Source organism: Berghia stephanieae, chromosome 3 (assembly GCF_034508935.2).
Source record: "Berghia stephanieae isolate SIO BIC M18660-M18661 chromosome 3, UCSD_Bste_1.3, whole genome shotgun sequence".
Classification (NCBI taxonomy): Eukaryota; Metazoa; Mollusca; class Gastropoda; order Nudibranchia; family Aeolidiidae; genus Berghia; species Berghia stephanieae.
In genome coordinates, this window is record NC_088362.1 from 99,092,253 (window position 1) to 99,114,752 (window position 22,500).

Genomic DNA, 22,500 nt, shown 5'->3' on the forward strand with positions numbered 1-22,500 from the left:
ATAAATCAAACAGTTTTCTCACAATACCGAATTCGAAGAAATGCATAATTAAATTGACATAATTATTAATTTGACCTCTTCACTCGATTTCTTGGTTGTGTGCCATCTGTTAATATTTTAATCCATTAATGTGTGAAGTAAAACGTTCCTTGTCAAACGGCATGTGTTTAGTCTGTGCATAGCAGCAGATCTCTCGATTTGACCTATTGACTTCTTTAACTTCTTTCATATTCATTTTTTTTTTCTGGCGCTGAAATTACCTAAATGTGTTGCAAGCGCCGTAAAACCCTTAAAAACAAACACAAACAAAAAACAAATCATTTTCATTTTCAGAACGTCCATTTGCACGTTTTGACCTTTGCACTGGAGTTTCAAACCAAATGCCGTTATGATTACGTAGAAATTCACACCTTGCCCATTTCTAAATCCGGGCATCAGACTTCATTCCCTTCATTGATTGGACGTTACTGTGATGACGATATCCCACGTGACATTACGGCTAAGGGGTCAGGGATAAGTATCCGATTCGTCACCGACAGAGAGATCGGAGATGAAGGCTTTCGATTCTTCTACGAGATTGTGGAACCTGTGAATAACCATGACAATCACTGTGAGTAATTCATTGGTTTAATATATTCATAGTATTTGAATAAATAAATAAATACATAAATTAATTAATCAATTAATTAATTACTTAATTACTTAATTAAAGATAAATAGCTTGATCAATAAATAAATAAGAAATATATGGCTAAATAAACTCTGGGGGGAATTGGTTAAATAAATATGAGTTATAAAAACACATCTTTACTTAAATCTATTAAACAATGTAATGAAAATTCATCTTAATTTATTGAATTGAAGTATAGTAGATAGATGGATGTTGTAAGGAGTAAAAACTATATAGAATAATTATTTTCTTGTAACAAATTGTGTTGTGAATGGCGGTCAAACGAGAATAAACATTTTCATGGTTGTCGAAGGTAACAATGAATTCCATACAATTCATTTTTTCCACAAAACGTAAACAAGGAACTTTACATTCTAGATGAATCGGTGAGAATCCGGTTAAAATGAACACTTTACAATTGACGAATTGTTGTGGTTTAACATGTTTAGACTGTACCTTTTCCAACCTCTCGATAGGAAATAGACGTGTGCAACATGGAAGTTTGCTCTCTCTGACCAGTTCGCAACATGAATGTAGCACATTGTGAGCATTAAAAAATCTGCGGAAGTGTGCTTTAGTACTGGACTTTTAGTTACGAAAAATGTTGTGATAAATTTAATTGTTTCCTTTTACTCCCACCAATTATTGTAAACAGCATGCAAATATGGCCGCATACCATGCCAGGGGGGATCACTATGCATTCCGATTCAGTGGCTTTGTGACTTGGAGAATGACTGCCCTTTAGGAGATGATGAACTTGATTGTGGTAATTAATAATAATAATAATAATAATAATAATAATTAATAATAATAATAATAATATAATAATAATAATATAAATAATAATATAATATGATGAATGATATATAAATAATAATAATAATAATATGATATATAATAATAATAATAAATAAATAATAATAATAATAATAATAATAATAATAATAATAATAATAATAATAATATAATAATAATAATAATAAATATAATAATAATAATAATAATATAATAATAATAATAAATAATAATAATAATAATAATAATAATAATAATAATAATAATAATATAATAATAATAATAATAATAATATATAATAATATAATAATAATAATAATAATAATAATAATAATAATAATAATAATAATAATAATATAATAATAATAATAATAATAATAATAATAAATAATAATAATAATATATAATAATAATAATAATAATAATAATAATATAATAATAATAAATAATAATATATAATAATAATAATAATAATAATAATAATAATAATAATAATAATTAATTAATATAATAATAATAATAATAATAATAATAATAATAATAATAATAATAATAAAATAATAATAATAATAATAATAATAATAATAATAATAATATAATAATAATAATAATAATAATAATAATAATAATAATAATATAATAATAATAATAATAATAATAATAATAAATAATAATAATAATAATAATATAATAATAATATTAATATATAATAATATAATAATAATAATGATAAACTAAAAATTATCGAGCAATCTTGTTTACAATTGCATGCTCTACAAACAGCACAAATACAGTCATGCACATAACAGTCAAGCGGCGCATTCAAACATACAGGGTACGGTAAACATTAGATCATAAGGCGGGGGGGGGGGATACACGCACGTATACGTGCGCGCGCACACACATACACACACTTAACTCACTGCGATTTAAATCAGTATTTTACACACAATTTTAGTTTTAGACACAGATTGTGATATTGAATGGGATTAAGCCATAAAAAAATGTAATGTTAGACCTATACAACACTAAGGAACAAAATTATGGTGTCAAAAAACTGGTTCCAATGTCATTGGAAGTATAAAACCACTCTTGCGGAAGACTGAATGCACACCTTTTGAAAATGATCTTCTGGTTTCAGATCAATGGCATCTTATCTTCCCGTCTAAATATGATGTCAATGTTGCTGCTCGAAGCGCGAAGAAATAAATAATAACGTGAAATCGAATGTAAGCTTCAATTTAATTACAAAAACAGATGAAATGAACGTTTCGGGTTTCCCCTTTATCAACAAAACAGGATGAATGAAACACCACAGATGAATGAGTTGATGTGGTAGTGGCGTAGTTGAAGCTTACATTCGACTTCACGTTATTATTTATTTGGTCTAAATATATGATTGCCGTCAATAAAGATCACCCATCCTCGCTCTTTTGCGACCCGCAATCCTGCCAATATATCCTGAAATTAAATAATAATGCCACCTTATGATCCAATATGTAACCCATTCACATTTAGTTCTCCAAAGGATTGGTTATATACATCCCTCTAAAGATATTGGAACTGGAAAAGTATAGGGTGTGACGTCATGAATTTCTTCCCTATAGGGAATGAGATTAGCGGAAGAGTAGCGTCCCTTGATTGGACGTCACTTTACAGAGAGAACGTCAAAATGGTTTTGCGCATGCGTCTCTCTCGTCCTCGCTTTCGGTGAAGTGTCTCATGCCGCAAAACCAACATGACGTTCTCTCTCTAATAACTTTTCCGCTCGTGACTTCCAATCAAGGGACGCTACTCTTCCGCTAATCTCATTCCCTATTAAAAGACTATTATTCTCACTACCCTTTCTAGCAAATCGCGGTCTCATATTCTCCAGAAGGATGAGAGAGAAAATGAAAGATTCGTGGATTTGCGAGAACAAAAAAGCAGGTTGATGGAAAGAGGGACAGAAATGAATGGATAGATAGAAAAGTCAATAAAGCATATTTCAAAATTTACTATACACACACACAGACGAACACACAAACACACACACACACAGACACACACACACACACACACATATATATATATATATATATATATATATATATATGTATATATATATATATATATATATATATATATTATATATATATATATATATGAGAGAGAGAGAGATAGAGAGAGAGAGAGAGAGAGAGAGAGAGAGAGAGAGAGAGAGAGAGAGAGAGAGAGAGAGAGAGGTGGATAAATGGATGTAGTTTCAGATATGAATACTACATGGCTTATTTTTATCTTCTATAACAGTAAATCAGCGTTGTTTATCATTGACAAAGTCACATGATTCTTGTTTTATGAAATAATACGAGACATGCAATATATTTACTTACAGACAAATGTGTCAATGATGAATTTCTCTGTGACAACGGCGAATGTCTTCCATCTTACCATGTCTGTGATGGAATTGCTCAATGTTCATACGGAGAGGACGAAGAGAAATGCGGTATGTTGAGCTAAAATAAATTGAGATTTATATAGAGCAATATCCACTAAATGTGCTCAAAGCGCTTTACAAGGGGTCCCTGGTCAACAGCAACATTTAACATGTAGGACGGGACATGACGCGTGTGAGGCGATATTACAATTTTTTCGGACAAAGACAACGCTGTTAACGGCCAGGTACTCATTTTACACCTGAGTACGGTGAGATAATGTGAGTAAAGAGCCTTTTCCAAGGACTCAACTATTCGCCGAGCGCGAGGCTCGAACCCAGGACCTCCGGAACCTAGACCACATAGCCGACTAATGGTGGCTTTTTAAAAATCATAATGTCATACACTAACAAAAGGAGAAAACTCGCCTCAAAAACAGAGGGGCCTTTCTCGATCATTATGAGCAGTAGAGATTTTTATTTAACCCTCATATCCATCCGGCACTGATTGGGTCGCTGTGTCTGTAAGATCTGACAGGAAGTACTTTGCGATAGACCAGCATCGTATCCCAAGCGTGACAAAAAATTGCTACCATATGATACAGAAAACGGGATAAACTCCGGCTTCACAACCGCTATGGCTTCAAGGGAATGCTTACTTACTTACTTATCCGAACCAGCGACCACCTGAGCTCTAGCCCTTCGGTCTTGTGCCATGACGTAGAAGTTAGACGTCTTTTGTAGTTGTTCCAGGTGACTATAAAGTTTGTTACCGATGCTTGGATTTGGTGGGAGGAATTCAAGGGAATGCAACACTGACAAACTATATTATTTGATTTTTGTCCCCAAAAAAGTTTTACATAATATCCCATCGATTGATTAAAGCAATCAATGCCGTGTCAAAAACGTTCAAATCTAGTGTCAAATATATTTTTATATTACTATAATATATGAAAAAACTTAAAGCAGTGATTTTCTTTCTATAGGGAATGAGATTAGCGGAAATTAGCGTCCCTTGATTGGACGACACCGGTGGAGAAGTTATTTGTAAACAAAGCAACTACAAGTCAAGCGCTCCAAATACAAAATTATTACTCATATGTCTGTATAAAAATGCATAACGTTGATTATGATATGCATTTTTGTACAGAAATATAAATAATATTTTTTTTTTTTTGGAGCGCTTGGCTTGTAGTTGGTTTGTTTACAAATAACTTCTCCACCGGTGACGTCTAATCAAGGGACGCTACTCTTCCGCCAATCTCATTCCCTATAAATGAATTCGTGACTTATAATTAAACGTCAGGTAATAATTACTGTATATTATTCTCTTTCTCACCAATAATTAAATTTTAAAAACTGCTCGCGAAGGCGGTATTTCGTATTATAGCGCGATACCCACTCAACGCGCTCAATGGTTTTTACAATGGGTTCCAAGACAACAGCACAGAATCTAATATTAATATATATGTATCCTGTGTTTACTTGATAAAGGCCAAGGGCCGAAACGTCGTTTGTTTTGGGTTGTTCATTCATGAGTCAGATTTACTCCCTTTATCTTTATCTCCATTTTATTGACTCATTTAGGCACCTCTATTTATTAGCACACTTTAGCATGTAGGACGAGATATAACACATAAAAGGCGATATTATAATTTTTTTTCGACAGAGATAACGCTGTTACCGGGCATGTACTCATTTCACATATTATTATAATAAGAACATGTTAGTGAAGAACGAGCCATTTCCAAGTATTCAACAACCGAACTCGAACTCGGGACATACAGACACCGTTAAACTAAACTTAAAACTTGAGCTTTTATATTGCGCAATGTCCACTTAATGTGCTCAAAGCGCTTTGCAGGGGTCCCTGACCACCAGCAACATGTAACATGTAGAACGAGACATGTCGCCTGTTACAATTTTTTTCGACAGAGACAACGCTGTTAATGGCCATGTACTCATTTTACACCTGAGTATGGTGATAGATCGTGAGTAAAGGGCCTTTTCCAAGGACTCAACTATGCGCCAAACTCGGCTCGAACTCAGGTCTTTCCGATTCGAAAGCGAGTGCCATACCACTAGACCACATAGCCGCAAGTGTCATAACAGTTGACCACAAAGCCGGATATTAAATAATAAATAAATAAATTGAGCTCTTATATAGCGCAATATCCACTAAATGTGCTCAAAGCGCTTTACAAGGGGTCCCTGGTCAACAGCAACATTTAACATATAGGACGAGACATGACGCCTGTTTGGCGATATTACAATTTTTCGGACAAAGACAAAGCTGTTAACGGCCAGGTACTCATTTTACACCTGAGTGTGGTGAGATAATGTGAGTAAAGAGCCTTTTCCAAGGACTCAACTATGCGCTCGCTATGCGCCGAGGGAGGTTCGAACCCAGGACCTTCCGATCCGAAAGCGAGTGTCATACCACTAGACCACATAGCCGCACATTATATTAGACTCACTATTGTCTTTCTCTTTTTTTTTTTCCAGTTTCAGTTGACAATCCCAATCAAACGCTTGAAGTACAAGTGGAGGGTGTTTGGGTTCCTATTTGTGCAGACAGTTGGATGGATCATGGATGGCCTCAGTCTTGGCAGGAGTGGGGATGCAAAGAGGCTGGAAAGGGGTTGGTGAAGGCTTCTTGCCATCCTTTTTGACTTTCTTTTTCTCTGCACAAATGCAAATTGATTCATAGCCTATAATAACCTGATCGTGTCAGTCGGCATATTTGAAGAAGAAAAGGAAGAAGAAGAAGAAGAAGAAGAAGAAGAAGAAGAAGAAGAAGAAGAAGAAGAAGAAGAAGAAGACGATAATGATGATTATGAAGGAGGAGGAGGAGGATAATGAGGAGGAGGAGGTGCTGGTGGTGGTGGTGGAGGAGGAGGAAGAGGAGGAGGAGAAGAAGAAGAAGATATACCATGAGGTGTGGAGAGATGCGAACAGACAAACTGTACTAGGCTTCCAGTAGCATGCATGGGGCTTAGCGGTGATCATCATCATCCTCATCATTATGATTGCAATCAATAACATCATCATCATTATTATTACAATTATCTATATACCATTATCATTACTAGGTGGCCAATATCGTCCACGTTCATTCCAATTCCCCCAAAGGACACAGAGAGAACGTTTCTACACATCAATGACATGCATATCGGCATCAACAACAAAGCTGTCGTGGAGAAATGGTTGGGGTCAGTATCACTTGGTTTTAATTCATTACTCTTTTTTTAGAGAGAGAGAGAGAGAGAGAGAGAGAGAGAGAGAGAGAGAGAGAGAGAGGGAGAGAAAGGGAGGGATACACATACAGATAGAGATCGAGAGTGAGAGAGAGAGAGGAGAGAAAGGGAGGTATACGAGATAAGAGAGAGAAGAGAGTGAGAGAGAGAGAGAGAAGAGAGGGGAGGGGTAAAGGAAGGGCACACACACACACACACACACACACACACACACAGAGAGAGAGAGAGAAAGAAAGAGAGAGAGAGAGGGAGAGGGGAGAGAAAGGGAGGGATACACATACAGAGAGAGATCGAGAGTGAGAGAGAGAGAGGAGAGAAAGGGAGGTATACACATACAGAGAGAGATAGAGAGTGAGAGAGAGAGAGAGAGAAGAGAGGGGAGGGGTAAAGGAAGGGCACACACACACACACACACACACACACAGAGAGAGAGAGATAGAGAGAAAGAAAGAGAGAGAGAGAGAAAGAGAGAGAGAGCGAGAGAGAGAGAGAGAGAGAGAGACGGGAAAGACGAGGCGTAGATTCCCCTTTTATCTGCGTACAGGGTGATTATTATCACAAATAGATAGATCAAAGTTGACGTCACTCAGGTCTTTGTTATTTTTTTTTTTGCCATCCACGTTTATGAGTAATTCTCACTGAACTGTATATTATCCAGACTATAAAAGTTCATGGTTACACAGAGTTTTGTGTGTTGGTCCGTTATACTTCCGGATGGCAATGTTGTGAACTTCTTAGCCAAGCGCATACTATCTATAAATAGATCTGAAAAAGTGTTTATGACAGAATGCCACGCAACGCAGAGAAAAAACAAACCAAGAACAAACATTCTGAAAGAATCACCTAAATTCTATTGGGGATCAAACCTCAGACCTCCTGATTATCGGCCAGTCTTTCTACCACACTTTTTCTGATCTTTTATCTTACACTCGTGCCTGTTCCATAATTTGTCATCATCACACACCTATGCTGTTTCTTACGAAGTTCTGATAATAATTTTTCATGGTCGCTTCAATTTCTGAATTCAAATTATCAAATCTTTTTAAAGTAATTTGTCTCAACTTCTTTCCAGCCCTACGTGTGAAGCTGGACACATCGTGGCTCTAAGTTGTGAAGAAAAAGGTATGTTTAACATCGTTATTTTTATATACCTATTATGAAAAGTATACGCCAGTTCCATAAATTAGACGTCTAGACATTGATTAAAAACAATCAATTTACTATTTATCAACACAAGCAAAACATTCTTTAAATCATTATTGTTATGTTGATCATTGTCGTGATGTCATTGCTTTCCTTATAAAAATCACCATGATGAGTTATGATCACATTAAAAAATGCAACCAAAGACACTCTTTTGCTTTGGGATAAAAGTCGGTCAAGTACAGACCAAACTTCGTATTTTCATTTTCACCTGAAAAACTTTAACCTCAAATGTAAAATCTCTTACTTATCAAAACGTCTTAAACCAAAGACTTCTTAGACAGCATGTGTTTGAGACTTTTTGACAACGTTTTAGCAATTGATGAAATAAAAGAGATTTGGCCAAAATTATTTTTAATATTTTTGACGGATCACGTCAATTGCTGTTTCGTGGGTAAATCAACTTTGATTTTAATTTTAGATTCAACGCTATTTTTAATAATTTTGTTTTGATTCTTATTCATCCATTAAAGAATGTGGTCGGAAGGAAAAGCACCTACCCCAGCCTTATATCCTTGGATCTTCCCTATCTGTGAACGGCCAGTGGCCTTGGATGGCGGCCATCTTTTCCGGAAATGATTTTACATGCGGATCAACTCTGATTTCGGATAGATGGGCTTTGACGGCTGCACACTGTGTTTATAAGTAGGAGTCTGTAAATCTTGTTTTCCCTTTAGATAAGTGTGTTTATAAGTAGGAGTCTGTAAATCTTGTTTTCTCTTTAGATAAGTGTGTTTATAAGAAGGAGTCTGTAAATATTGTTTTCCCTTTAGAAATGTGACCCATGCTACAGTCTGGTGTTATGCACTGCCGTACTCTGAAAAAACCCCATTACAATTTTTAATATGTTGGTCAGAAAAATATTCCATCAAATATTGATCCATTAAAATGACTTTCATCTTGTCAAAAACTCTCAAACCTGAGATTTCTTGGAGTCTACTAACTCCTCTGATAAATTTAGGGGTTTTGAGAGTTTTTGCCAATGTGAGGGTCATTAGAAGTGATCAAAATTATGAAGGACGATTTTCTGGCCAGAATTTTGAAAATCTGTTTTTTTCAGAATACGACCGTGTAGGTGTGAACCAAATGTCCGAAATGGAATTTAAATTCAAAGTGATTTGAAGAAAGAAATGTTATTTTGTTGTCCCTACATTCATTTTTCCCAATTATAAAATAACAGTGATTTCACTCAAATGTCCTCATTGAGATTTAAAATTCGATCTGGGTGTGCCCTTGGGAAAGGCATTTTACATGCAATTTCCTTGTCCTTTCCTCAGAAATAGAAATTAGATTTAACTGCCCTCGAAGGCCCTCCTGATGAAAAGAAACGTTTTAATCCTGGCTACAGATCACGTCTAATGACTTAACGGTCGATGTCTATTCATCAAGACATTTTAAAATATTGAAACGCCCATAAGAAAAATGTAACTTGCTTCGAGCATGTGTATATTGTGGATACGCTTAATATTTCAATACAAGCTATATTTCTGGGATGAAGTCGTTTCCTCGGGGTCAAATAAGTGTACCTGAACATTTTTCACTTTTATTTTAGGAATACCATGTCTTTGGTTTTGATTGGAACCAATTATTTTCCCCTCAGCATGCTGAATTCTGCTCATACAACCACACTGCGTATTGGAGAAGTCAACATGGAGAGTGCCAGTTTTGAAGAAGTCAGAATATTGGAGATTGTTATGCATCCAGATAACAACTTCATCAACAAAAACGACATCGCTCTACTCCATCTTGCCCGTCCCGTTGCTATGGACACCAATCAAAGACTAGCTTGTTTACCGTCTCCGCGTCCGGCTGGATCCAAAGCTCGAAGTTTGAAGTCTGTGTGTTATGTTGCTGGCTGGGGTGTTAGTGACAGATCGAGTGAGCACAATTTTTGAAATGAGTTGGATCTATAATATACTCGTGTAATTGGTTTTAGACAATTTCTGCAATTAGTCCAATGTTACAGCATTTTTAAACATTCAATAACAAATTATTCCTTTCAATATAAGTTTGTTAGCTCAACTTAACATAAGTGTAGAATATACCTTTTAAACAATTTGGAATGCACAATTATTATCTTCACCAAGATCTCACTATTTTTCAGTTATAAATATTTTTTTAAAAAAAGAAAATCTATTAATATCTATCCTAATATTATTATCTTACTTCTGAAAATAATTACTCAACACGTCAAAAGCCTAATTTATTCCAAATTGGAAGACCAACTACAATTGAGTAATCGATCATTTTTATCACATCAGAGATCCAAAAATCTGAGATGTCTCCTATCCTACGGCATGTAAAAGTCAAATTGTGGAATCAATTCAAATGTAAAAGGATCTACCCTGATCGCATTCTTCACAGTATGCTTTGTGCAGGATACGAGCATGGAGAGATGGACGCCTGCAAGGTAATGGGTATTTTAATAATTCAGTTTCTTATGGATAAAATTTTGTTTTTTCGTCAACATAATTTTTCTGTTCGAAGGCCGATCTAAACATCTCAGAGTTGTGACCTTGAGATTTTGTTATTCACCCAGTATTCCGGATCATTTCAACAGAGACGAATGTAAAATTTGGAGACTCTTCCGTTTGAAATGATAACAACTTTAGATTGTTTAAGTATTTTATGCAAGCGGATTAAAACTTGCATATTGTATTTAATTATTCTTTGCAGGTAGCAGAAAATTCTCAAAGCTCATTTGGTCTATCACTCGCCTCAGATACAAAAGGGAACACTGCCAATTCTTCAAAACCACCCTATCCATACATACCCAGAAGTGGTTTGATGGCCGGATCTAATAGATTTGGTGGGAATTACTTTGCAATAGAATTGCACCAAAGCCAACGGTATCAAGTAATTACTCCTGTCCATTTAACGCCACAGAAACCAGGGTAAAACCTGGTTACATGGGCTTTATGGACTACCAATTAACTTATAAGTAATGAATAATTATAGTAAAGTGCTTATTGAACGGCATAGCGGCTATGTGGTCTAGTGGTATGACACTCGCTTTCGGATCGGAAGGTCCTGGGTTCGAGCCTCGCGCTTGGCGCATAGTTGAGTCTTTGGAAAAGGCTCTTTACATTCGCTCACCGTACACTGGTGTAAAATGAGTACCTGGCCGTTAACAACGTTGTCTTTGTCCGAAAAAAAATGTAATATCGCCTAACAGGCGTTATGTCCAGTCCTACATGTTAAATGTTGCTGTTAACCAGGGACCCAATGTAAAGCGCTTTGAGCACATTAGTGGATATTGCGCTATATAAAGCTCAATTATTTTATTTTCATAGAATTATGATAAGTACTATGACATTAATGTTATTAGTAGCCTTTGCCTGCATTGTCTACCTTGATTTTGATTCCTAGGGGGACAGTGGAGGTCCTTTGATGTGCAAGTCTCCTCATGGATTCTGGGAGGTTGTAGGAGTTGTCAGCTGGGGGGAGGGTTGTGGCACGATCGGTAAACCTGGGGTTTACACAAGAGTCTCGTCGTTCAATGACTGGATAAGTCAAGTAACTGACATTTCCGGTAAGTATATCGTTTACTAATGCGTAGTAACAGGCGTCATGTCCCTTCCTACATGTTAAATGTTGCTGTTGGCCAGGGACCTCTTGTAAAGCGCTTTGAGCACATTTAGTGGATATTGCTCTATATAAAGCTCAATTTTTAAGCTCAATTTTTTTTAATGAAGGGTTTTGTTCTAACATATTCAACATTCATATTTTTTAAATGAGCTTTTATATAGAGCAATATCCACTGAACGTGCTCAAAGCGCTTTACAAAGGGTCCCAGGCCAATAACAACATTTAACACGTGGGACGGGACATAACGCCTATTAGGCGATATTACAATTTTTCGGACAGAGACAACGCTGTCATTGGCCAGGTACTCATTTTACACCTGAGTACGGTGAGAGAATGTGAGTAAAGAGACTTCTCCAAGGACTCAACTATGCGCCGAGCGAGGCTCGAACCCAGGACCTTCCGATCCGAAAGCGAGTGTCATACCACAAGACCACATAGCGCATAGCCGTATTTAAAACATGCAAAAATATAATGTCAAGTGTGTATAATAAGCAGTCGGAGTCGTGTACCACAGTGGCCTTCCTAAAGTTATGGCCTGACACTGACCAAAAAATGACCTCAAAATGCCAGTCTTTTGCCACAAAAGAAACCTAATCGTGAGTTGTATTCAATAGTTCAACCAATGAAATAACTTGTTTCCATGAGCTCTACTAACGACAACTCACTAGGCGGTGCAAAAACCAAATAATGACGTCAAACTGCCAGTCCTTTTGGATTTCAGTGTCAGGCTATAACATAACGATGACTACGGTACCACGCAGCTCTTAAAAATCTTCCTTCTTTTGCTGAATATATTTTACATTGTTTGGATTTTGTACAGTGGTGATCATCTTAATCCTGTTCTTCTATTTAGAAACGAGATTAACCCATTTTGAAAACTGCGTTTAGTACTCTTACTAACTACCAACTTGAATCAAATGACTGAAATGTCCAATCCATAGGGAATGAGATTAGTGGAAGAGTAGCGTCCCTTGATTGGAAGTCGCCGGTGGAGAAGTTATTTGTAAACAAACCAACTACAAGCCAAGCGCTTCAAATACAACATTTATTATTCATATATCTGTACAAAAATGCATAACGTTCATTATAATATGCATTTTTGTACAGAAATATGAATAATAAATTTTGTACTTGACTTGTAGTTGGTTTGTTTACAAATAACTTCTCCCCCGGTGACGTCCAATCAAGGGACGCTACTCTTCCGCTAATCTCATTCCCTATACTCTATATCGGGTTTATCTACTGCTTTGTAGACACTTGTTATTAATTATTGTTACGATGTCCATTCCAGCACAATTTGTGTATCCGTGTATTGAAAACTGGTATTACATGCTGGACAGGATTCGGGAGAGCGTTAACATCAGAGTCAGATAAAGTCCGGTTTTTTTTTTCAAGTTAGAGATTATCTTAATCTATAGGTAATGAGATTAGCGGAAGAGTAGCGTCTCTTGATTGGACGTCACCATACAGAGAGAACGTCAAAATGGTTTTGCGCATGCGTCTCTTTCATCCTCGCTTTCGGTGAAGTGTCTCATGCCGAGGACGAGAGAAACATGCGCACAACCAACTTGACGTTCTCTCTCTAATAACTTTTCCGCCGGTGACGTCCAATCAAGGGGCGCTACTCTTCCGCTAATCTCATTCCCTATTGATATTATATGAAGTCAACATTTTCTGGTCATAATTCGAAACACATTTTGACAACATAATGCAAACTTATTACTTCATTAAATTTACGTTATGATTGGTTTTTCTTTGATTCTTTTCCAGATGAAAACAGCACTGTATGTGATTTTGAACAACAAAATATGTGTGGATATACCTCTGAATCGAGCAAGACATTTATGTGGACCAGGAGGAAAGCAGGAATACATTATCCATTCAGGCCTAATCGGGACAACACACTCAAAAATTCTTTCGGTATGTTAAAAAAAAGTAAAAAATTGAGCATTTATATAGCGCAATATCCACTAAATGTGCTCAAAGCGCTTTACAAAGGGTCCCTGGTCAACAGCAACATTTAACATGTAGAACTGGACATGACGCCTGTTAGGAGATATTATAATTTTTTGGACTAAGACAACGCTGTTGACGGCCAGGTACTCATTTTACACCTGAGTACGGTGAGAGAATGTGAGTAAAGAGCCTTTTCCAAGAACTCAACTATGTGCCGAGCGCGAGGCTCGAACCCAGGACCTTCCGATCCGAAAGCGAGTGTCATACCACAAGACCACATAGCCGCACTGATATAATATAAAAACAATTAGCCTATTTAATGCTGTGCGTATAGTTACACTCACACCAGGAATTGTTTGTTCTTCAAATGATGTTTTTTACATTGGCAAAAACCTACGACCAAAGTGTTTTAGTATAATTTTGATATACAAAAGGTGCCACCACCACCACCACCACTACTACCACCACTTTAACTGCTTCTATAATCGCCACTACTACTACTACTACTACTACTACTACTACTACTACTACTACTACTACTACTACTACTGTTACTACTACTACTACTACTACTACTACTACTACTACTACTACTACTACTACTACTACTACTACTACTACTACTACTACTACTACTACTACTACTACTAGTACTAATACTACTACTACTACTACTACTACTACTACTACTACTACTACTACTACTACTACTACTACTCTACACTACTACTACTACTACTACTACTACTACTACTACTACTACTACTACTACTACTACTAATACTACTACTACTACTACTACTGCTGCTGCTGCTGCTGCTGCTATTACTACTACTTCTACACTAAGTGTTTTTCTATTCATTATTTGTCCTCTCCTTCATTATCATCACCATCATCGTCACCATCATCATCATTTCATCATCATCATGATCATCATCATGATGATCATCATCATCATTTCAATTTTTTTCAAACCACCAATAGCACAATCCCATCAAGGCTAGCCCCTAATTATATTTTAGCTCCAGAACAATAATTAAATCGTTTGATATCATCACATTTATTTAAAAACCAACAAGATTTACGCGTGTTAATAACTATGGAAACAGGCTATTATTCATACCCATCATTATACTGTCATCAACATGACCATAACTCCGTTTCATGGTGAGATTAACACTTAATTATTTGGTATAATTACACGCCATGTTATAACAATAATATAATTCTGCTACTCACGCATTACAGAACAGCAATGAATAATTAGTAATTGCTGTATCATCAGCTAGGACGCTATGAATGGAGGAGGGACATTGAAAATAAAAGTACTAAATTATACTATAACTACAAACGGACTTATGAATCACATAATAAGCACCAGATGAACGACGAGTTATAGAAGGGTTATTTTTGTTGTTAATAAAACAAAACTATCAACACATAATATATACTCCAAAATGTCACACATCTTATCAAAACGGTGTTATATCGAAGTAAACCAAATGCCAAGATGTTATTTTAAAGTTGAAATAATCAGAAATGTATTAAAATTCGTCAGTTCAAGAAATATTCATTCTTCTCACTAAAACATTTGGCAAAAATTTAACCAAATTTTTATTCTTGATCATATATTGTTAGCATCAAACTCAACCCGACATATTAACATTGCTTTGAGACGATGGGTATCAAATACATTTGACCCAATCCGCTACATAAATGTAGGGGTTGGAACTTTGTCACTGTTCATTTTACTGACTATTTAATTGCTAATCTCCTATTTTCTTAATTACGTGTATTGCCCATAATAGATAAAGATCTGAAATAGTGTGTATGAAACATTACCAAACAAAACAGAGAGAAAAATACCAAAAATGAAAAACAACCGGGGATCGAAACTGAGAGCTCCTAATAATAATATAATATATGGCATTTATATAGCGCTTTAGCCCGTTGTCACAGGCTCTAAGCGCTTTACAGTGATATAAAACAAAACGTATTACAGTGAGACAAGTGTGAAGGAAACGTGATACGAATTCAATTTAACAACAACAAAATGTGAAAATAATATTGCAACATTATGACGTAAAAAGATAAAACTTTAAGCGAGATTTGAACGTTGTCAACGAATCCGAGCATCTCACGTGTGATGGGAGAGCGTTCCAAAAATGGGGGCCCGAAAATTGAGAATATTGTTCACATATTTTACCCCATGGCTTAGGTTTGACAAGGATTGATTGGTCATTGCTTGACCTCAAGTTTCTATTGGGACATGTATGTTTAGAAGGTCTTTAATACAGGAGGGACTGTTGGTGTTCAATGATTTGTAGACAACAATACAAATCTTATAGGCAACTCTTTTTTCCACAGGAAGCCAATGTAACTCACGGAGAAGAAGAATAACCGACGGGTATTGTGTACATTTTTTCAGATCATTATCTTTATACTCGTGCCTGCTTCATATTTATTTTTCCTTTCACATCGGCCATAATAACCTTTTCCTTCTTATTATTTACTTGATTTCTCACTCTAACCCACAGGGCATTTCGCTTACGCTTTTGTACCCTATGGAATGAGTTACATGCAAACTAGTATGTACACCCAGGTATTTCCCAAGGATGCAAGGATACCAAAGTGCCTTCAGGCCAGAGTCATCATACATGAGTGTAAACAATGCAAATTGATTATCAGTGCTCACGACCACGACGGGAAATCAGAGAACTTGGTACAGTTTTCCTATGGGAACTCTATAAACTGGGAAAGGTAAACTGATATATTATGTAAACTATAGGGAATGAGATTCGCGGAAGAGTAGCGTCCCTTGATTGGACATCACCTTACAGAGAGAACGTCAAAATGGTTTTGCGCATGCGTCTCTCTCGTCCTCGCTTTCGGTGAAGTGTCTCATGCCGCTTCCACCGGAAGCGAGGACAAGAGACGCATGCGCACAGCCAACATGACGTTCTCTCTCTAATAACTTTTCCGCCGGTGACGTCCAATCAAGGGACGCTACTCTTCCGATAATCTCATTCCCTATAGCCTCAAACTTGTATTATATCACTCCTTTTGTCTTTGATTCTTTTTTTTTTTTAAACGGGTATGATCAGACGTGAAAACTGACCAATTAATGAAGTATGCAGTTTCCCAAACAATTTAAGACATATATATAGGACTGAAGAGAAATAGGGTTACCTCCCATCAAATTTCCTCACTTTAGATCCATGAATTTTATTAGGATGCTGGGTGGTCCAGTGGTATGACACTCGTCTTCGGATTAGAAAATCTTGGGTTCAAGTCCCGATCTGAGCGGGAATTTGTTGAGTCCTCGGAGAAAGCACTTTACTCACATTATCTCACCCGACTCAGATGCAAAATGAGTACCTGGCCGTAAAAAGCGTTGTCTCTGTTGGAAAAAAAAATTGTAATGTCGTCTAACAGGTATTATGTGTTGTCTACACATGAAGCGTTGCTGTTGGTTTGAGACCTCTTGTAAAGCGCTTTGATTTTGATTTATTAAAAAACTACAGAGTATCCAATTTGAAATTTATTTCAAAGGTTATTGAGCGGCTTGATTTCAAATGACTACAACATTATTTTATGAATAACAATATGTGCAATACATTTCAGTCCGCATATAGACCGTGCGTTCCACAGCACAGAAACTGCACTTCTTGGAGTCCATAATGATTTGACCCCCCACTTGGAACACAGCAGCACTGTTGCACTCCGCTTAGATTTAATTGTGGCATTAGATAGAATGTCAAAATCTACATTATATTTTAAGGTCTATCAGTCATATCCGCAATCTTTTAAACTAAGAAATTTGTCAGATGCTCATTAATTCACTTTTTGCTAGCAGGCTAGACTATTGCAACTCCCTTCTCTACGGCTTCCAAAGAGCTTGGTCGCAAGACTGCAGTTGTTACAAAACAAGTCGACACAAATTATCACCCAGACAAAAAAGAATGAGCATATAACTCCCGTTTTGGAATACCTTCATTGGCTGCCCGTGGAGAGGAAAGTTGATTATAAACTAGCATGACTTGCCTTTAAAGTTTAAAGGTCTTCACAACATTGCTCCAGATTACTTAAAATCACTTCTCCATGTCTTATAACTCAGTACCATTTGAAAGGAAAATCCCTAAAAATAAATTATCTGAACGATCTTTTGCCTTTTCTCTTCCAACTAAGTGAACTCAATAACTACTACTACAATTGTCAGACCTTCGATACCTTTAAAATAATCCCTCAAAACTGAGTGAGGCTATGAGGTCTGTGGTATGACACTCGCTTTCGGATCGGAAGGTCCTGGGTTCGAGCCTCGCTCGCCACATAGTTATGTCCTTGGAAAAGGCTCTTTACTCACAGTATCTCACCGTGTGTAAAATGAGTACCTTGTCGTTAACAGCGTTGCCTCTGTCGAAAAATGTTGTAATATCGCCTAACAGGCGCCATGTCTCTTTCTACATGTTACATGTTGCTGTTGTAATGCGCTTTGAGCACATTTAGTGGATATTGGACTATATAAAAACTCAAATCAATCGTTGATATATTATAAGTGTGTATGAATGTGTGCATGTGTGTATATCGATGTGTATGTTTGTATATGCACAGATATATCTGTGTGTATATATGTTGTGTGTATATATGTTGTATATATATATATATATATATATATATATATATATATATATATATATATATATATATATATTTGTGTATAATTGCTTGCATCTGTATACATGTGTGTATGTATGTAAATATGTTTTCGTAAACACACACACACACACACACACACATATATGTGACTCTCCGCCTCGAAACGGTATTAAGTCGGATTCTTCAATTTAGGGTCTTTGGTACCCAATCATAGCTTATTTTATGCTTTAAAATTTGATACCAAATTGATAAAACTATAATTATTCATTGCCGAGATATGACCGTTTGAAGTAGGGAATGTGTAAAAACCAAGTTTTGAGAAAATCGACTTTGAAGTGAGGCACCTTTTTCACGCACAGTCAAATCAATGAGCAAAGATAACTCTTTAGATACGGGCATTGAAAATTTGACGAGAATAGTAAAATTTGCAGATACACCAATTTTCAATTTGACTCACAGGAATTTCAGACACTAGTCGGAGGAATTTCAATGCTGAAAGAGGAATTTCCGCACACAAAAAAGGGAATTCGGATGGTATTTGATATTGTGTTTAAATATTGTATAGATCTAAATAGATAACTGCCGGTTAGAACTATATTATGATATATAAACACATTGCAGAGGTCTAAGTATTTGTGATAAGCTATTATTGGCAAGTACAGGAAGGTGAACATGAAAATTAATCCAGTGAGCGCAATTTATTGAATTGTTTGTGTGTGCGTGTGTATGTGTCTGTTTGTCTGAAGAGGGAGGGAGGGATATATATATATATATATATATATAGATATATATAATATATAATTACTATAGTATATATATATATATATATATATATATATATATATATATATATATATATATATATACAATGGATTACGCCGACTGAAGAATTGTAAAAAACACAGAAACGAGTCGTCTCGGCCAAAGAAATGTGAGTGAAAATTTGCATTTTATATATATATATATATATATATATATATATATATATATATATATATATATATATATATAGATAGAGAGAGAGAGAGAGAGAGAGAGAGAGAGAGAGAGAGAAAGAGAGAGAATGACATACATGAAAACATGATATTGAGGCTAAAGTTTGAGGTCTAAGTATTTGTGATAAGCTATTATTGGCAAGTACAGGAAGGTGAACATGAAGATTAATCCAGTGAGCGCAATTTATTGAATTGTGTGTGTGTGCGTGTGTAAGTGTCTGTTTGTCTGAGGAGGGAGGGAGGGATATATATATATATATATATATATATATATATAATATATATATATATATATATATATATATATATATATATATATATATATATATATAATATATATATAGAGAGAGAGAGAGAGAGAGACGAGAGAGAGAGAGAGAGAGAGAGAGAGAGAGAGAGAAAGAGAGAGATAGAGAGAATGACATACATGAAAACATGATATTGAATCTCTCAAGTTTTTCTTAGCGTTCACCACATTGTTGATTGTCTAAAAAGACCCCCCCCCCCCTTCCACCTTCTTTCATTATACAAAAAAAAAGCACGACAAAACGAACATCTCTCTCTCTCTCTCTCTGTGATTTTCCCTCTCTCCTTTTTATACGTCTCTCTCTCTCTCTCTCTCGTCTCTCTATCTATCTATCTATCTATCTATCTATCTATCTATCTATCTATCTATTTATCTATCTATCTATCGATCCATTAATAGGCCTGTCTCTCTTTCTGTTTGTCTATCCATACATTTAACTTTTTTTCATTTATTAGTTACAAGCATTTCCAATGGCAGCTCATTGATTGTTGAAGGCTCTATTTACTATTCTGCTTTTGTACTTAAAATTAAATGTTTATCCTACAACAACCTCTGTATGTGTAAGATTTGGCAACTGTTGTCCTATTAAAGTCTTAGCATGTCATATTATTATAATTTCATAAATAAAGAAAGAGGGACAAATGACCATCATCTCAATCATTAGCCAATGAAGCTAGACAAAGAAATAATACGACATGGTGTGTATCAAAATGCACAAACACACACATATGTAACACATGCATGCTGACGTCATGACACATCGCCCGGTCATTTTAACAGGCGCAGGTGATGAGCGTTGACCAATGAGAACCATTCATTTGTAAGGCTATTCAGGGAAAACCCTAGACTTGTTTATATATATATATATATATATATATATATATATATATATATATATATATATATATATTTATATATATATTACTTTATTTTTTTAATATGTTAAATAGTTGGATGGTGGAAGGTTCTTGTGTGTGTGTGTGTGAGAGAGAGAGAGAGAGAGCGAGAGAGAGAGAGAGAGAGAGAAAGAGAGAGTTAGAGAGCGAGAGAGACTGGGAGTGAGATAGATAGATATATAGAGTTAGTGAAAGAGATAGAGAGAGAGAGAGAGAGAGAGAGAGAGAGAGAGAGAGAGAGAGAGAGATATTTGAAAGGATTGAAGTTATTGTTATGCGCCAAGCTTTATTGTATAGAGGAGTGGGCGCAATATAAATAGATTTCATTATTATTATTATTATTATTATTATTATTTTATTATTATTATTATTATTATTTATTATTATTATTATTATTATTATTATTATTATTATTAGGATCCAGATGTCTGTTCCTGCTTGGACGGGTTATGTTAGCTTCACGGCGTATTCCCATCGTTTGTCAGGGGGAGGTGTTGGTGTGGATGATGTGGAGATGATGCAGGAACCATGTTTTGGTAAGAATCTACAGCATGTCCTGTTGTGTCTGTGTTGTTTATACGTATGTGTGTGTGTGTGTGTGTGTGTGTGTGTGTGTGTGTGTTTGTGTATGAGTATCTGATAACCCAATTCCTTATGGGCTCATTGTTGTAATGAAAATCTCAAAAAATGACGCAAAATATTGACCATTACAACACTGTTAAACATGGCCCATAAAAGGGTTCGAATGCCAGACCTGCATATATGTACACGTCGGTTAGGGTACAAACTTTTGTTACAAAACTACCGGGTCTGTTTATTTTTTTTCTTCGATGACTACTATGTTACTAGTGTGCATCTGTGTGAGTGTGCCTATGTCAATATTGAATTTTTATAAATGTGTAACCAAATGCCACTTTTTTGAGGACACTAAAGATATATTTATTATTATTATTATATATTATTATTATTATTATTATTATTATTATTATTATTATTTATTATTATTATATTATTATTATTATTATATTATATTATCATTATTATCATTATTATTATTATTATTATTATTATTATTATTATTATTATTATTAGTTTAAATTAATATTTACGTTGGATATAATGATGAGAACGTTCAATTTTTGTGACTTCCACAGATTTATGATGCAAGAAGTTCCAAAGACCACTGTTTCTATGTATAATTGAGAAGTCATATTAAACAATTATTTTTAAGTCAAAATATTCCTGGTGCAAAAGTAGTGATAATGCCCTGTTAAATTGTTGTTTTTTTTTTTTAATTGATTTTTTTCTTCAGCTCCCTCTGTATTGAACTGTGACTTTAGAGATGAAAGCATGTGCTCATACATCATGGGCAAAGGCAGCCGATATGAAGTCTACTCTGGAATTACAATCAAAGGTGGGTAACGTCAATGTGACCTACCGCATGAAGGCGGTATTACGTTGTGATATAAAACAAACAAAACAAAAAATGAGCTTTATATAGAGCAATATCCACTAAATGTGCTCAAAGCGCTTTACAAGGGGTCCCTCGTCCACAGCAACATTTAACATGTAGGATGGAACATGACGCCTGTGAGGCGATATTACAATTTTTCGGACAAAGACACCGCTGTTAACGGCCAGGTACTCATTTTACACCTGAGTACGGTGAGAGAATGTGAGTTTCCAAGGACTCAACTATGCGCCGAGCGAGAGGCTCGAACCCAGGACCTTCCGATCCTAAAGCGAGTGTCATACCACTAGACC

At 35.5% G+C, this 22,500-nt stretch overlaps 1 protein-coding gene across 2 annotated transcripts in view; it reads left to right on the plus strand.

The window, feature by feature from the left end:
* Window positions 1-22,500, plus strand: part of LOC144968968 (uncharacterized) — an 87,295-nt gene that overhangs the window by 55,644 nt on the left and 9,151 nt on the right. For both annotated transcript variants that reach the window (XM_078907872.1, XM_078907871.1), the window contains exons 9-22: window positions 334-610; window positions 1,326-1,436; window positions 3,840-3,950; window positions 6,384-6,519; window positions 6,971-7,090; window positions 8,208-8,257; window positions 8,812-8,983; window positions 9,939-10,216; window positions 10,600-10,748; window positions 11,708-11,870; window positions 13,697-13,846; window positions 16,420-16,642; window positions 21,154-21,272; window positions 22,049-22,150. In XM_078907872.1, coding sequence (XP_078763998.1) covers window positions 334-610; window positions 1,326-1,436; window positions 3,840-3,950; window positions 6,384-6,519; window positions 6,971-7,090; window positions 8,208-8,257; window positions 8,812-8,983; window positions 9,939-10,216; window positions 10,600-10,748; window positions 11,708-11,870; window positions 13,697-13,846; window positions 16,420-16,642; window positions 21,154-21,272; window positions 22,049-22,150 — 2,161 coding nt within the window. The remainder of the gene's footprint in view (window positions 1-333; window positions 611-1,325; window positions 1,437-3,839; window positions 3,951-6,383; window positions 6,520-6,970; window positions 7,091-8,207; window positions 8,258-8,811; window positions 8,984-9,938; window positions 10,217-10,599; window positions 10,749-11,707; window positions 11,871-13,696; window positions 13,847-16,419; window positions 16,643-21,153; window positions 21,273-22,048; window positions 22,151-22,500) is intronic.